Source organism: Mastacembelus armatus, chromosome 17 (genome assembly GCF_900324485.2).
Source record: "Mastacembelus armatus chromosome 17, fMasArm1.2, whole genome shotgun sequence".
Classification (NCBI taxonomy): Eukaryota; Metazoa; Chordata; class Actinopteri; order Synbranchiformes; family Mastacembelidae; genus Mastacembelus; species Mastacembelus armatus.
The window spans coordinates 11519864-11536963 of record NC_046649.1 but is presented as its reverse complement, the minus strand read 5'-3'; the positions used below and the strand labels follow the sequence as shown (position 1 = coordinate 11536963).

Genomic DNA, 17100 nt, shown 5'->3' with positions numbered 1-17100 from the left:
AGACTATAGTATTTTCCCTGTTTTCACTTAATTCACAACTCTAAAGAAAAAAAAAACAATATGCAAATAGTAAAAAATAACTTATATACATACTTAAAAAGAAAAAAGTAGAATCAGTGTTGTTGGGAATGTTGTAGATTAACCAGTGAAAGAGGACTGTGTACTCATACAGATATTTCTGAGCTGGTCAGGGTTTCAAACAAGTAGATAAACGATTCTCCTTGTTTTTGTTGAAGAAAACAATGTCATTTAACGCTGTTTTAACGCTGATTATGTATGAGATTTAAGGAAAATTATTCTAAGAAAGTGTGACATCTAAAATACACCCTCCATAATAAACTCTAAAAAATAAAGCACAAACATTCAAAGATGAGCGCTGATGGATCCCCCATAGAAATAATTCCCTTTGTCTCAACCACCCCTAGTGGTCTAAAAGGTCTTTACATGTATGTGCTAAATTCACACGGTTCATTTTTACCGTACCTGCTGAAGGAAATGTGATCACTGACCACCTATAGATGAGGACATGTCTATCTAAATATGAATATCTGTCCTTTTTCAATTGTAGAAATTATGATGCCAATAAAAACATGGACCTCTGACATATTTTTTTTCTCTTTTGCCTGTGGTAAAAAGACAATCATAATTATGGAATATATTTAGAAACAGTACTGATTGCATTCTGTCTAATTATTATTATGGTATTTTCTAATGTGGTCATCAGATTTAGTGGGACTTTCCACTAAAAGCTTCTTCAACTGGAAATGGTGCATTTTTTTTTTTTGAGAAAGTAAAAGCTTCCAGTTCAAAGTAACTAAGATCCATGCAAAACAGTTTTAATGCCCTCAGTATCTAACAAACACTATTCTTTAATAGCAACGAAACAGACACAAGACATCATCTACAAACAAACAAGAAGCTGTTCAGTGTTAAAAGACACGTATGAGTCAGCTGATCACAGTTTGCCACTATAACTCAGACACATCAAATCTGCAAGGACACGCCAAGTTGACAGCACAATGAGTTTTCCCAATGTAGAAATACAAATGGTTACTGTTTTAAACACCTTCAGGTCTGTAACAAATGTTCATTTTGTTACTAAACATAGAGAGGTAGGGTGTGGTGTAAAATCCTGTGATCGAGCCTAAAGTCTTTGCAGGATTCAGTCTGCAACATAGAAGGGCTGACCTATGCCAAGTGGTATTTTGTTAAAACCCAAAGATGTGCGCTGTTAAGGCTTGCGTCCCTTAAGCTGGCAGCCATTCCACTAGAGGGCACCTTCGTATACGAATTCAGCAGACTGATTTTCTTGGAGAGGAACAGAAACATCTGGAATTTCCAGGCAGTTCAGTAGCACGTACACAGTAACAGAGAATAAGGAAACACTTTAAAATAAGCACCAACAGTACAGTTAAAGCTCAGTGGCAAATAAGCCACTGCAGTGTCACTGTATCAACAATATATTACTGATATCTTATCATTAACAAATAGCACGCAACAGGCAGAGATTGTGCAGGTTTCAGCTTGACTGTATTCAGGATTTTCAGCCATGTTAATGAAGTGACTGAAGAGATCTACTCAGCTGAAACCCGAGTATGCCTGACTTATTTTACTACCACAGTAGATAAAGTGTCTCAGGTCAGAGTTTGCTACTCCGATGTTGATCTTGACAGTCTGTGTTGTGTTTGTTCAAATAGTCTCCAGTGTTGCAGGAGTGTAACATCAGCAGCAGGGAAACATCAGGCTCAGTTGGTGGTCTGGTACAGGTCTCTGATAGGTTTTAGCTGCCGGTCACATTGATTCAAAGTTTTTGTAGGCTGTATTCTGAAGAAAAATCATTGGTTGTTTTTGCCATTTTTTCCCCCACAGGCAGTTTGTAAACAGCTTTATGCATGTGGTCAGAGTACTGCTGGATTTTTACTCGATCAAGGCAAGCAGTGCTTTGTGAGGGTTTACAAATCTGAGCCAATGTTTTAACAGCCACACTTGCTCTCATGAAGCTATAAGAAGACAGAGTCCATTTACACAGGTCAAGCCCAACAGCTATGAAGTGACCAAAAAACAAACTCAGAACATACTGTAGCTCCTTTAGAGAAAGAGGCAGAAAGAGTCTTTGTAGTTCATTGTCTTCCACCTAAAAGGCACAGGATGAGTATACCGCTGTGGTGAGCAGGGGTTTGGCACTGAAGATTGGGTATGCTATGTCAGAAAGTTGTTCCTTATAAATAAGTCACTCCTGACTGGCACGTCTCTTCTCCAGTTTCATTTTGAGTTCCTCATTGAGCGCTGTGGGAAAAGAAAAAGAACATATATAGCCTGGGCTGAAACAGAATGTGACAGGACTGACCGCAGCCAGAGAGATCTACTCACTCTGTGCGAGAGGTGAAGGCGAGAGAATTAGTCGTCTCATCGGGTTGGTGGGCGAGGCCGGTACTGGTGAGGTCAGGATACGGCGGTCTGTGGCAGGAGACCTGGACACTGGACTACTGGACCAGCGATCTGAGGCAGAAGAAAAGCAGCGATCATTACGGCTGTCTGCCTCTGACTGGATGTGGTTCACATGAAAATGCCAAACCTTGTTTTGGAGGCAGGGCAGGAGCCTTTGGCAGTGGGCTAGAGGGGGCAGTGTGGAGGATCTTTTCTCCATTTTCATCATTGGCAGAAACATAGGCTGGTGACACAAACAACGTACATAGTTGGACTCTGATTACTTGTAAGACTAAAAAAGGCACATAACGGCATAAAAAACATCAGCCTCACTGATATTCTCCTCGTATGGCTCCTCCAGTAGGAAAGGCTGTAGAGTTCCTGCTGTCTTCTCTACCAGAGCATCAATCACATCGTGAAGTGTAGCACAGGGAATCTGTGAGAGGAAACCTGTTGAGTTATATGCCTGAAGCTGCTAATTTATTAATGACGTCTGCATACAGACATCACATACTGTCAGTGTCAAGATCTACTGTGTTGAGTTGCTCTCACATTCCCAATTCCTAAATTCACAAAGCTTATTTAAAGAATGAATGAAAGCGTATGAAGACACATATATATAAATTTTCATGTCATGTTTTTTACAAATCTGGTGATATTTCTTTAAATATTTAACACAGTGGTAGGGATGCATCAATCCAGCACGCCAGTTCTGAATCAGTACCAGTATTATTACCACTATTAGCATTATTAACACCACAGTTTAATAACAGTATTAAGGTGGAATGTGTGTTGGCCATGATGTGACCAATCCACATTAAATAGTTTCTTTAATATTGTTATTTTTACATTCAGTGCTTTTGCATTCACTTTATTCAGTCAGGACAGGTTTTTAGTGTCAGGACAATCCCAGGCATCATATTGCCTTATGTGAAAGTGATAATAAGAGGTAATGGGATAAAATGTTGGATTGATGCATCACTGACACAGTGTACAAATACAATCCCACTGAATATATATATAAACAATAAGAACTGGGATAGAATTTTATAAATCCAACTTCTGAAACATATTATACACTTACAGGATTTTCGACGTCAATGACATAACCTCCTTGGTCCCTCTGAGTCACACGGTAATGTCTGAACACTGAGCTAGAGCAGAAAAAGACAAAGTATATAAAGTTTGCTCTGGTGTCACTTCCTGAAATACGGGGTGCCTGTTTGCTGTGGTGTCCAGATGTTGCTGCCAGATGCAGGTGTTTACCCGTTGAGGTCTTGTCGAGTAGTGACGGCCAGTGAGCATCCATCTCTGCCAGGACGGAGCAACATGTTGCCACAGTCTGGGTGTCTCTCTAAAAGGACTTCAGCCTCTGTTCGGGACACGGGTCGAAAACAGCTGCACAAATAAACACACGCACGCACGCACGCACGCACGCACGCACACACACCAGTAATTGTAGCACAGTTTTGTTAGCTATGGTACATCCTCTCAACCCAACAGGGAACAGAACTCACGCAGGGATCTCTCCTACTAAAGGCACGGAGAGAGGTGAAGGAGGGGCACGTGTGGGAGTGCGAGTTCTCCGTCTGGACCTTTCTTTGTCCACCACCTCCTTCAGCATTTGCAGCTGGCCCGGCAGCAGTGTGAGACAGGACGGTACGTTCAGCTGTGATTGGACAGAATTAGTTATTACATGTACAGTTATTACACTACTGTCCATTATACCTGTACTGTTTATATACTGCACCGGTTTCACACTCTAAGCTGCTATGTGTCTTATGTTATTTTACTTAACTTCACTTGATTTTTTTTCTTAGCTTATTTTGCATCATCTATTTGTATTTTTACATTGCACCATTTAGTGAATTAGAGTTTATCTAACGCAAGTTCAGTTCTTTGTATATGCTCAACATGTGAACTGAGAATAAAGCAAAATTTGACTTTGACTTTGAGATCCATGTGTTCAAAAGAAATGAATAAATGAATATTTACATCTGTGACAGAGTAGAGGAAACCTTTCCACAGCTCCCTTGATTCTAAGTTGGGTGCCTGGAAAAGACAGCAGCATTTTTACATCTTGCAAACAGTGTTAGCTTTAATGTGTGTGCCTGTGTGTGTTGAGTGGCATTACTGTAAGTTTGGTTTCTCCATCCTTCATGCGGAGGATGAGCCTGGCTGCCTCAAGGTTTCTGTCCCTGGTGCAGTCATCCTTCAGGGACACAAACCCACTGAGGTCCAATTTCTCCACATACTGGATCATACACACACACAAATATGTTTTGGTATCAACAGACCAGGATGGGCATTAAAATAAATGATTACAATTGGAAACTTACATGAGTGTCCTTGGCGCTATTGAAGAAATATAAAGAATTCCCACACAGACAGGTCCACAGTCGCCTAGATGCCTGTCACAGATGGAAATAAGTAAAACAGAAAAAAGAAAGAGGATGTGAGGAAAAAGAAGGGAGAAGCTGCTGTGGAAACAACTGTGCTGGGTTTTACATTTGTGTAATGGATATTTCCCTTTTATCACTCTCACATTTCCTGTCCCAAGAGACGGAATGTGCATGCGCCCCAGCTGCTGTCAGTCTGTGGCCATGGATCACTGCAATAACCTGCACCTGAGCCGGACTCACATTACATGTCTGTATTGCATTAAAATCAGCCTAATGAGAGAGGGTGGGCTTGGGGGGAGGGTGTCCCATTCTCCAGTTATCACCTTGTATTTATACATATAAACACACAACATTCAAAATAGTCCTGTTTTTAGTTTCACTGCAACTTTGTATTTGAGGTTGAAAATGCTCCACAGGACAATATGTCAAAAGAAGGGGATTTCTCAGTCAGCACTGAACTCTGGTGATGGGAATGCTTGGTAGGCATAGTATTTGTGACATGCAATAGACGCCCAGTTATTAAGGGATACAGCCCAAATCGTTAATATGATGTGACTGAAACAACACGCAGGGTATTGACAGCAAGCGGGTTTCAACGATTCGCTATTCGTTCATAATTTATTGGATATAGTCAGTCCCCTGCGAAACCTGATCATAAATGTGTGATCCGCTATAATTCTCACTACTACCACACTGGCTCGCCTCGCCCATTCCTACACAATAAGGAAGTTGACAGCTTTTTGGGAATGAGGGGGATCAGCCGGTTTTCAGTGAATTCATTCACACACCCACACTGACCACCGCTATCTACAGCATGCACTGAAACAACATGGCACTTGATCTGCATCGGGCCAACATACCTTTTCTTTCGGTCCTCGTTTCTCCAGGTATCCTTCGTAGTAACAGGGCGGGAGCTGCGCCCGGGATCCGCCTGGCCCGGAGCGCTGCCTGACGGGTGCAGCCGCCATGAGTGTAGCTGGCTGGGCACCGACTGAGGACAAAGGGGCGCTGAGTAATTCGGGGAGTGACACGCCTTCCCTGATGAGATAGTGCTGTGGCAATAATCCAACAGCTGGCTGGTGTAGTCTGCTGTGTCCGGGCGGATCATCCAGACGGGTGGCTGTTCATCTTAAAAATAGGATGGCTGGGGGATAAATCCCCAAGGTAGAGAGATGTTTATGGAGCAAAAAGGAGCAATTGTGCAAATGTGGATTAATATGACAATCAGGTGGGCTATACGTAGAAAGAGACCATCCTAGTCTGTGACACAACAATACAAATCTTAATTAAGACATTATACATTTCCATTGACCAATTCAGTGGCAGGGCTGTAATTATTTGTAGTCACACACTGGGAGGCAAATTATTTAACATTTATTTGAAGAAGCGAATGAACCACAGTCATTCCCTTTTACATAGTAACAAAAATATACAATACAGAGAAGAGTACAATTAATGTAGAGGTAATCCATATATTTTAAAGGCAATCCAGGATAATCACACTTATAGTCCCCCACAGTGTCACAGTTAGAGGAAGACACAGAAGCTGTAATGAAGACACATGCAAAGCAGTAACATTTGAACAGAAAATATCAAGTTAATTGTGCACAATAAAATAAAGCTTTAAAGGATGATAATACTTAATTCATTACAAAGTTGGGACACTTACTGGTGCGGACGCAATACAAACCAACATGGAATGTAGTGTCAACTGCAGCATATAGACGACTTCAAAATTGATCATAGCCTTTTGTTCCACTACATTATTCATCATCCATATTATACAAGCTGCATATTAGCTCAACCTCAGCCCCAGACCTTCCTCCCCCTGAAACTCAGAGCTTTTGATTTAGTGTAATGAGGCATGTAAACCCACACCTGAACCACGCTGGTATTACTCAGCAGTCAAACCCCCTGGCCTTATCCATAAGATGAATAACATAGGAGAATGCAAACACAACATTAACAGGCATATACTAGGATAACAATGACAAGATTATTCGAGGGGTGGACTGAGTTCCAGAGGCACCATAGGATTGGCATGGGGCAGATAATGAGAAAAGGGGTAGGGGTACAGGGGCAGGCGGAGAATAAAGACTAATGGGGGGCAGGGAAGGCATAATCCACTGCTGGGTGCCCTTCTGTGCTGAAAAGACCTGTCCGTTACGCTCCCAGTTTAAATAGAGATGGGAGAGATGAGTGAGGCAGGGGGCGGTCTAACAAGAGGATCATGACAAGAGGAGAAAGTTGGAATTTTAGTGAAGAGCACAAACCCTAACATGTTATAGTTTGCTGAATTAGGCTTAATTGAAAGTGAAACCAGCTATTGTGTACAGACCCATCTCATTATTAGTGAATGCTGTACACAATAGGTGGACGCTAGCACTTTGTCACATCTGGTGCACAGTTCCAGCCTGGAAAGTGAGGCAGGTACAGAAACACCCAATACACATCAGATTAATTTTCATGCTCCAAATTATAGGTTGAATTACTAAAGCCAAGCTTACCCCAGCATGGAGGTGAAAAACAAATCTGACTACAAATGCATTCACAAAAAGTTGGGTAAAAGCCCACAAAACATTGTGACACTGCCAGCAGTATCAATAGAGCCTGAGAAAATGGAGGAACTGAAGCATGTACAGTTATGGCTTTGGTATAACGCTGTTACATATTTGGGGTTACAAGTTACACTGTAATGGAAACAAATGTCTGCATGTTTGCATCGCACATATTTTTCATTTTCCAGCACTGTGCATATCACGCTGTATGGAATACATGTTAATAACGACAAATATCAGCCTCATGCAATTTGTCAATTTTGCCAAATTTGTCATTAGCTCTAAGGGTCAAGATGCTGGAGTACTGAAAAACAGTGGAAGAGTTTGGGGCAAATTAACTTGCTGACAAGTGTAATAACACAAGAAGTGTACTTCTAGACCCCTCAGACCCTTTAAGAAATGTAGAGTAAAACATAATTTTGGTCTAGATTAAACCTGCAATTCAAGAATAAGTACAAGAAACAGTGAGCCTATATTCTTTTCTGAGTGGCTCCAGTTTAGCTGGTAAGTTTGGTTTTGAAACCAAAAATCATTGTCACTGAAACTAATACCAAAGAACTGACCTATAACACCACCAGATGGCAGTGGCGGTTAGTCTTAAAGAACAACAATAAGCAGCTGGTCCTCCATGTTGACTTCAAAGAGTCCTTGATGACAACAGTACAAAAGCCTGAGGCACAGAGGTGAAAACTAGGAGTCTTATAAATAGTGCATAGAAAAATTCATGCACATACATGCATGTGTGTAGTACCAATACAAACAATACATAGAATAAATGTCATATCATGAATATAAAATAGGATAAGAACATAAGAATAAAAGAGTTTTGTTGTGTCTGTGGATACTGTTGGACCCTTTTTCTTTAGTCCTGGTGATGAAGGTGTAGTATACAAAGTGCACCGATGCAGGAAATTAATATAAAGACTGGATATGTTAAGCACACCCAAACATTACACCGTTGCTTTTCTGATTGAACATCCCTTTGTTGTTCCTGTTTTTAAAAAAAATCAGTTTTGACAGAATTAAAAAAAGCTTTTCTCATGTAACTCCTAGATAAATTTAGACCCCAGTCTTGAGATATTTAGTCATTAATAACAATAAAGATATATTTTGGTTATTGAGAGCTGCTAACCCTCTCTCAACCACCCATTATTTGTATCCCCTGAATCCTGTTGTCCCCCTCTTGCCTTGCTGTTTTCAATGTGGCAGAGGCACCACCACTTCAACATAGTTGTTGGGAAAGTATCCTGATTTTCCGTGAAGTGTTCCCTGGAACCAGTTCTCATCAATTCGACTGACCAAGGTGATGATGTCACCCTCGTGGAAACCCAGTTCTCCATCATTCTCTGGGTCAAAGTCATACAGAGCTTTACAGCATGGATCAGCTGCAGAAAGAGCAAGATGCAAGGAGGGAAAAAGAACAAAAATTTATTTTGTGGAAAAACAATCTGACAAATTCCCTGCAGCAAGCGCTGTATATTCCTGTTTTAAGTAACTGCACTTTTAGTGTCCCATTGTATGTTTGCCAATAGGACTCTGGAATAACCCATGAAACTAAAAAAGGAGAGGTTAAGTGATGTACTTATAAGTCACCAGTGTGGTAAAGGAATCCTTCTGAAGCTCAAGATCAAAATCAATGTACTGATATGTTACACAGCAAAACTATTTGATTCAAGCTATAATGGCCATATTCAGCTTTTATGCTGAAGGCTTTTCACATTTTCTTTCCCTTGTTTGACTGGAGAGATGACTGATAGTTGAGGCATCCTCTGACTTTATCTAAAAAAAAAAAAAATCATGTGGCATGTAATGATTTTTCTTGAGGTTCAGAAGTTTATTCAGCCAGTAAACAGGCTGTCAGACGCATACAAAATGACTGCATGTAAAAATGCTTTTAAAGAGTTTTAAATGTGGTTGACAACTTTAAAATACCACAGTCATTAACCATTTAAAACAATAGTAGAGAATGGTTTGCTGACGTTTGTATGTTTCTGCAGCCTTGGTCAGAGTAATATTCACACTGACCCACACTGTTCAGAGGATCTGACAGATGGAACACGGTGGACAGACATAACACCGTTCACCAATGTTAGTGAAACACCTGACCATCACACAGAGTGAGTAAAAGTAATGACATTTTCAAATACTGTCAAGTGGTACATTATCTTCATCTGCCCACTTACAGGGTCTGTGCTTGATGGAACTTCTTTGGAAGGATGGACCTTGATACTGGCCTGACATCATAAAGGAAAGGCACATCAATCTTGCGCTGATTGACATTTACTTGCACACTTCTTGGGAGTAAGCCTTGCATACACTCAGTCACGTGCAAGCACATACACACATTTGCTCACACTTGCACAGCTCATACAAAATATAGGAAAGTAAGCTTACCTGGAGAGTAAGCTGGAGGGCTTGCTGCAGCTGGGGAGTATCCTCCATTGGACTGTTCCGTCTCTTCATACTCAAAGGTTTGCCTTGGTTTTGGTGTGTATTCACGTCTCGGACGATTCTGAGCATCATTCACTCTGCACACACAAAAAAAAAAAAAAAAAAAAACATCACTGAACTCACAATTAGAGGAGGTACCAATACAGATACAGGGATATCAATCTAGCTACTACAAGTAAACTGTCAGCAAAGCAAGCAAAACAAATCTACTCCTTTTACTACTTAGTAAAAATAAACAATTAGAGCTCAGCAATAGTTGCTTCCCGACAGTCATTACCTATAACCAGATCAGTAAAAGAAGAGATGGTATGGCTGAATCATCCCTACTCAAAAGCCAGAGAACACAGCCTCAACATATAAACAGCTTGCTGTATTCCACAAATAGTCATGGTGCTGACCTTTCTCTCAGTTTGCTAGAAAGCTCCTCCAGGATCTGTGAGGCCTGTCTGTGGTACTGCAGCAGAGACTCCACAAAGGAAGACAGCTCACTCACCTGCTCCACCTACATGCACACACAAAAAGTATTTCAGACAGACAAAAAACAGAAAATGCTCTGGTACTTGAATGAATTCTTTTCTGGTTAACTATTTGTATTCCCGTCTCATCATTTCCGTAAATCGTTATGTCAGTAGGGATCAAGTTACACAAAAGCTTCACTCAAAAAGCTCTGAAACACCTCATGACAACAGGTAAAAAACAGTAAATGCCAACCAAAACAGGTTTGACAAGAACACACTACTGCAAGTCACTGTAGAAAAAAACAAGGCATGTCAGCTGACACATACTCTAACTAGTGTTAGAAATGAAACCAGCAAGAAACATGTACTTTTAATGTAACCTTTTATGAAGTCACAAAAAAAACACTAGCCAGAAAAATATTTTCACAACTAATCAGGCACAAATTCAATATTTCTGAGTTAGTTTGGCTATTATGTTCATTCCAGCTCTAATGTTCTCTTCTATAAATGCTTTTAATTAAATATATAAACTGCAGTCAACTCATTACAGTTTGCTGGCATTCTGAAAACACATATATACACCATACTCAACTTGTATTTCACAGTTGTGGCACAGAGGAAATGGCTTGGCTACCATTAAGGTTTCACAGCTACTCCATAATCCTAAAAATGAATGACTTCTTATTTTTATACCCCATAAATATATGTCCTCCACTATACTGACTGGTGTATGTGCAGTTTATCACTAACAGGTGTTCTCACATTCCGCTGCTGAAATGGGCAGAGGCATATCTGCTTTCCTGAAATCTGACACAGGTAACATACACAGGCAAACAAAATCTATGACGCTACAAATCTCCAACTATAGTTCCTCTTGTAAATATATGCAGATTTCAGGAGTGTGTTTGGACTCCTAGCTGCCACATACAACTTTTCAGTGACCAGCAATAACAGCCAAAGATCTACTGACAAGAAATATCCTACCATGCACAGGTTTTGGTTCTAAACTGGACCCTGAAACCTGTTTCCACAATCTATTTATTTACTATTTAATGTAAATTTCTATGAAATTTGTAGTGTTGTTGGAGTATAACATTTGGCTCCCAAAGGGTATTGTTCTGCAAAATGCTAAACACACATACCAGTGTGAGTTTGGATCTGAATGAGGCTCAAACATATATACCTAAATTTCTAAAAATTCTCTTCTGCCATTGTATCCTGATACACGCAGTCTACCATGCACACTGGCTGGGTTCATTTGCATATATTTTAATATTCATGATTCTTGAGACAACAGCCAGATGTGTTTTCAGTTCTCTTTTAGAGACTTCTTGAATATTTGAATATATCAGATAATATATTTTTCATAGAGTATTTTTCTATGTCTTAAAATGTCTCTGGAGGCAGATTGAAGCATTGATAGAGCTTGGCTCTAAGCTACACAATCTTTTTAAACTCCTGCTTTATGTGAAATCTACAAATCTATCCATGCAGGTTTCGGTGAACCATCTGCCAAGAAAAGTGAATCAAATTTAGTCTATGTGCTACTCACATCTGTTTCCAGCAGATTGTACATAGAGGATTCAGCCATCTCCTTAGACTCGTGGAACTTCTCCAGGGCCTGCCTGATCTCTTCATCATGGATTTTACCTTGACGTTTCTTTTTATAATCATAGTCTAGACGACGGCCCTCTAATTTCTTCAAGTGGTGCTGGGGGGGGTGAAAGAGTTTGGGAGGATGAGGTTTAACAGAATATACATTATTATATGAATATCAAAGTATTTTCACTAGTTTATGATTACTTTGCTAAATTTGTTTTGCATGCCAATCTGGATTGGAAATGCTTTTTTCATGCTGCATCTGACTGCCTGTAAAGCTCATTAATGAATTCCTGGCCTGTATATGCAGAAACCTACCACCTCTTTAATTCTACCTGAATGTCTTTGATATCCTTCTCGGCAACTGCTTGCAGTGGGTCAATAAAGTTCTGCTTCACGTCAATATCCAGGGAGTCCTTGACCTCGGCCATCCTCTTCATTGACTCTCCTACGTCTATTAGAGCTCCGCCTGCAGCAGAGACACACGTATGCATCTAAAATATCAGCTTAAAGGAGTGGAGACATTGTGCGCATGCTAATAACCATTTGCCTCTTTACTAGGGAAAGGTTAGAACTTGAAAACCTACGCTTGGAATTATGGACACCTGCTTGATAAATACACTCACACATGCCATACACTGGTCAGCCACAACATTATGACCATTGACAGGTAAAGAAGGAAAAACAGGTACGTATCTTAGTGACTCTGACAATGGTCGAATAGTGACAGCACATGACTGGGTCAGTCCACCTACCAAGCTGCAGGTCTTGCTGGGTGTTCCCATTCTCTAGTGGTTAGTACCAACCAAAAGCTGACTAAGGAAGGACAAAGTGAACTGGAGACAGGATCATGGGCACCCAGGGCTCACTGATGACAATGTTGACCCACTGTGCAATAAACTTCTAAATTTCATTCATCCTTGTCAAAAGATTACATTTGGAATCTTTGTTAAAATGGTTGAAAATGATAAATACTGTGAAATGGGCTCTCCGAAGAGAAACAGATCAGTCTATTCTGATCTCTGCTTTTTCCAAGGTTTACCAACAATGCACAACTCTTACCAAAGTTAGTGTCCTCGCCCATATCTCGTCCATACTTAGTCATGCATTCTCCCAGAAGGCCCTCGGGTTGGGGGTAGCCTGGACTCTTCACCTGTCCACGGATTTTGGACACAGTGTTGAGCATGGAAAGTTTAGCTCTTGATGCTGGGTTGGGCTGGAGGTATTCTGATGTTTTATTGATGACTTCCACCACTGCTTTGCTGGTAACATCTGCTCTCTGGTGATACACATTTAGAAGAGACATTAATTGACACCTGAGTTGTATGCCATTTATGTTGGTGAAAGGAACATGGGGAACATAATATAGCCCAGAATATGAAATACAAATACAAATTGATTATGGATATACAGTATTCTTCAAATGTATGAAATACCCTTTCAAGGTCCTTGAAGTCTTCATCCAGCTTGGTTCCTTCTGCACCTCCAACTTTCTCACTCATCAACTGTAACCACAAAGCAAACAAAGAAATGAAGCTAACTGAACACAGCATGTTTATCAGTCCTCCCAAAGGATTACTTAAGATACACAAATTAACTTTGTGCCTTCACTCTCCCTCTCTCTGTACCTACTAGCATTCTGGAGCTGTACATTTGTAGATGTACAGTTACTGGCCCCATCAACCTGCAGTGTTTCTCTTTCTCTCTCCTCCTATCCACTCACTGCAACTGGTCAGGGCAGATGGCCTCCCAAACTCAATGTTCTGCTGTAGGTTTCTTTCGTTGAAGGGAGTAATTCCTCCCCCACAGTTGCTTGTTCAAGTTCTTGTTCATGAGGGATTGGCTAAGTTTCTATGTAAAGGGCCAAGGGAACATTTTATTGTGATTTGGTGCTATAAAAATAAATTAAGCTAAATTGAAAGTTGAACTGATTCATAGAAATGAATGCCCCCCCCCCCAAACCTAAGAATCAGTAGCTCTGAAAATGCCCTAGGCACTTACTGATAACTGGTTCATGGGATTTAATTCAGCCCCACACATTCCCTAATTATGAAGTCTAACATACAGCACTTTAACTGCAATTAATGAATCTCTCACACTTAGTGCCCCACTTGGCTTCATAACTCCCAGTTTCGTCCACCACAACCAACCTGCCCATTCCACTCAGATTAGGGAATGTAACATAGGTGGAAAAACCTACGTTTTAGTTCTACTAATATAGCATTTAACATTAAAATTCCTATAATCCTTGAAGGTTACATTTTCAATAGATTTCATACAAGATTCTGTTATGGCAAAATGTTTTTGTGGAGTATCTGGGTTTAGTCGTGTTTTCCAATGACAATTTAAAAAAACATAATAGGATTTGGATTTTAAAAATGTCTATTGTGCACAATGACAAACACGATGTGCATAATGCAAGCACATGGCATATGCTTCGCTTTTATGACTGTATAATGTCGGCCTTGTTATATTGTTAACTTCCACAGCTGATTTGCCTGCACTCCTCAAACCAATTTTTTCCCCCATAATCAGAATGACCAGATTTAGCACTAGTTACTAGGCTTGTGCTTATAGAGGGCAGGGTGTTCAGATGACATATTTATTTTGACTCTGTGTACCAGCAGTTGAGACATTTGCAGTGAGTTTTGGCCAATACCTGTGTACTGGGGCGCAAGCAAACCACCCACACTGCTTAAAAAGTAGAACAGAATATATGATTTATGTGCATTCACCTGCAGTTTGTTTTTACTGTTGTATTGTCAAAGTATTAACCAAATCTCCATTTTTCTATTTGCTGAAGAACTGTAAGCTGGTTTGGGCAGAGTACTTACATGACTAGAATTCCATTACCCACAATGAGGTACACACCCAAAGAGTCAGGAGTTGTCACTTGCATACTGTATAACGTTAGCTCAAAACAAGGACAATTGCATGAGAAAAACATAGGTCATTGGTATTGCAGGTCATGCCTTAATGAGCTTCATTCTAACCGCTAACTTACTCTGAGCCAACACTTTAGTTTGCTTCTTAATGGTTGCCTGAAAACTCAAAGCACATAAACAGCTGTACTGATAGACTACCATGAATGCCTATACACAACCTGACAGCCAGACATGTGACTGAAAAGGCATCAAATCACATCACCTTGTTTAACATGCACACTGTACTTAATGTACTAAAAGTAGAGCAAGAAAAATAAAGTTGACATGAAAGTATTCAGGGATGCAAACACAGCCGAATTAAAAACCATAATTTTTACTTGATATGACAGCAATTAACAGTCCTCTACATGGAGAGGAAAGACGACTCAGGAAATTACAGCTAATACATAAGTGTGGAATTAAATGTCATACGAATATCACGTATGTCACAATATCCGGCTAACAGCTGGAAACTTGTAGCTCAGAGATGACAGCGTTTTTATGAATCGTGCTAACGTGTGAATCAGTGTTTGGCTGCAACACATTGGCACACAAGTGTTTTGAAGACATTGTGTAAATCAGCAGGTCAGAAATAAACACGAAACTCGCTTTAGCAAGAGGATATTAAGTTAGCTAAAACGTCAGCAATGATTGTAGCTACCTGCTGTTTAACATAACCGCAACAAAAACAAACAGCAGTCTTCACATACAGCATCTCCATTAAGCCCGAACCTAGCTAATTCTGTGACTGCCAATTAAAAAGAAAATAAACTCTGCGGGTTGGTGTTTTATTTTTCTTTAATGTTACCTCAGGGGTACAAAATATGTAGTTCCCGTTAAGGTTACTTGGACAAAAACTGAACTAGCTTAGCTTTGACAAACTTAACCTAAGAAAGAAGCTGTAACGTTAGCTCAGTCAAGTGCTAACTAATACATACATAAACATACATAATGTTATGTTAACCTAGTTAAAGTACCCGGTATTGAAACATACGGTAACGTTAAATATCAAAGTGTAACTCTTTTTTTTTGGTAACGTTAACGTTGCTGACGCTAACGTGTTTATTAAGTTACGTTAGCTAAGAGTTATTTAAAAGTGGATGCTGTTGATTGTGAGCGACAACACAGTTGACAGTTGTTGAACAGTTTAACAACAATACAGCGCCAGTCAGTCGTTGTCATATATTTAAACGTTAAGGTAGGAAACATGTTTTATCGTTACCGACACCGTCTTCACTTTAATTCACCAGCTAAACTGAACCCAATAACGACAGCGTTACCTGATGCTAGCGATAGCTACACGGCTAGGCTAAAGTTAAAGTAGTTTACCTGGCTTGCTTTGTAAAACTGCTTCTTAAATCCTGCGACAGACATCTTGCACCGTCAGTGTTTTAAACTAGGTAGTGTAAGTTTGTAGTTTGTAGCTTATAGCGCAGAAAACAGCCGATCAGCCCGTTTCCAAACTTCGCACTGTAACGTTATATGTGAAACCAGGCAACCACTTCCTGTCCCGTGAGAGGCTCCGTCCAAGTAAAGCGGGTCAAGGCAGACACACGTCTCTCTCTCCTCATCTGCAGTGACATTCATCATGTGCTCCCTAACCCGTTTTCCCACCTCAAGCACCGCTAATAAACTAAATGCCCAACTCTAACCCTAGAAACCAAACTTTAACTTCCATTTGAAGGGGTTAAAATATGCCACATTCAAAAAACACACACGCCCACAAATCACAGATCCAAGCATCCTTGTTCATCTGCAGACTGACAATGAATAAATTAGGATACTGTCTGTGTCTTCATCTGAGACACACATCTTTTCATCTTAATAAAACAAAACATGACTGCACATTTTCCAGCTTCTTATGTACACCTAAATAAAGCTAGGGCAGTCTTGCAATAAGTCATGAAGGGATACTGCTCAGTTGTTTTGTAAATAACAGAAGCACTTTTCCGCATTATACAGTAAACAGTTAAAAAGCAGCACAAAACACAGTCTCAAAAACGACCATTCAACTGAATCAACATCTCTTTAAAACAGTTTGAAGAAAACCCTTGATGCAACGTTGATGTTGTATAACCCGGAAAATGTCTTTCAAAAAGAATCACAGGTGTGAGAAAACCTTTATTTTTAACTGCAAATATAAAATATATATTTTAAAAAAACATCCGATTTTATTAGGTATAGGAGGAAAGCTACACCTACTCATACTAAATAAGCCGAAATCATAAAATGGTTAGTTTTTATCGACTTAGTTAATGTACTATTAAAGTTGTGCTCAATA

At 40.0% G+C, this 17100-nt stretch overlaps 2 protein-coding genes across 4 annotated transcripts; both read right to left on the bottom strand.

Moving 5' to 3' along the window:
- Nucleotides 1-848: 848 nt before the first annotated feature.
- Nucleotides 849-5845, bottom strand: stap2a (signal transducing adaptor family member 2a). The gene is made up of 11 exons (XM_026313522.1): nucleotides 5690-5845; nucleotides 4767-4838; nucleotides 4562-4681; nucleotides 4423-4479; nucleotides 3945-4096; nucleotides 3694-3825; nucleotides 3512-3581; nucleotides 2761-2863; nucleotides 2576-2671; nucleotides 2371-2499; nucleotides 849-2286 (listed from the first exon to the last, which is right to left on the bottom strand). Exons 1-11 carry the CDS (start codon nucleotides 5795-5797, stop codon nucleotides 2231-2233), a joined length of 1095 nt encoding a protein of 364 aa, XP_026169307.1. The 5' UTR covers nucleotides 5798-5845; the 3' UTR covers nucleotides 849-2230.
- A 339-nt stretch (nucleotides 5846-6184) lies between these two features.
- On the bottom strand, nucleotides 6185-16356 carry LOC113134455 (endophilin-A2-like). Of its 3 annotated transcripts, none has more exons than XM_026313835.2 (9): nucleotides 16149-16356; nucleotides 13332-13400; nucleotides 12958-13174; nucleotides 12231-12364; nucleotides 11849-12007; nucleotides 10237-10340; nucleotides 9782-9915; nucleotides 9571-9621; nucleotides 6185-8772 (listed from the first exon to the last, which is right to left on the bottom strand). In XM_026313835.2, the coding sequence occupies exons 1-9, from the start codon at nucleotides 16191-16193 to the stop codon at nucleotides 8585-8587; spliced, it is 1101 nt and encodes a 366-aa protein (XP_026169620.1). In that variant the 5' UTR covers nucleotides 16194-16356; the 3' UTR covers nucleotides 6185-8584. The 3 variants fall into 3 exon arrangements, with proteins under 3 accessions (XP_026169620.1, XP_026169621.1, XP_026169622.1); XM_026313836.2 differs by lacking the exon at nucleotides 16149-16356 and adding an exon at nucleotides 14730-14920; XM_026313837.1 differs by lacking the exon at nucleotides 9571-9621 and having other exon boundaries at nucleotides 8585-8772; nucleotides 16149-16355.
- Between the last annotated feature and the right edge of the window lie 744 nt (nucleotides 16357-17100).

Bases quoted from the DNA above. Each gene is read 5' to 3' on its own strand.
- stap2a (XM_026313522.1), bottom strand. From the start codon at position 5,797: ATGGCGGCTGCACCCGTCAGGCAGCGCTCCGGGCCAGGCGGATCCCGG. The intron at 4,480-4,561 runs GTAATGCCACTC...TGTCTTTTCCAG, and splicing joins ATGGAGAAACCAAACTTACA to GCACCCAACTTAGAATCAAG. The intron at 2,672-2,760 runs GTGAGGCTGATG...TTGTGTCACCAG, and splicing joins GCCATACGAGGAGAATATCA to CCTATGTTTCTGCCAATGAT.
- LOC113134455 (XM_026313835.2), bottom strand. From the start codon at position 16,193: ATGTCTGTCGCAGGATTTAAGAAGCAGTTTTACAAAGCAAGCCAG. The intron at 12,365-12,957 runs GTAAGAGTTGTG...TCTCTGCTGCAG, and splicing joins GGGCGAGGACACTAACTTTG to GCGGAGCTCTAATAGACGTA. The intron at 10,341-11,848 runs GTGAGTAGCACA...GTGTGCATGTAG, and splicing joins ACAATCTGCTGGAAACAGAT to GTGGAGCAGGTGAGTGAGCT.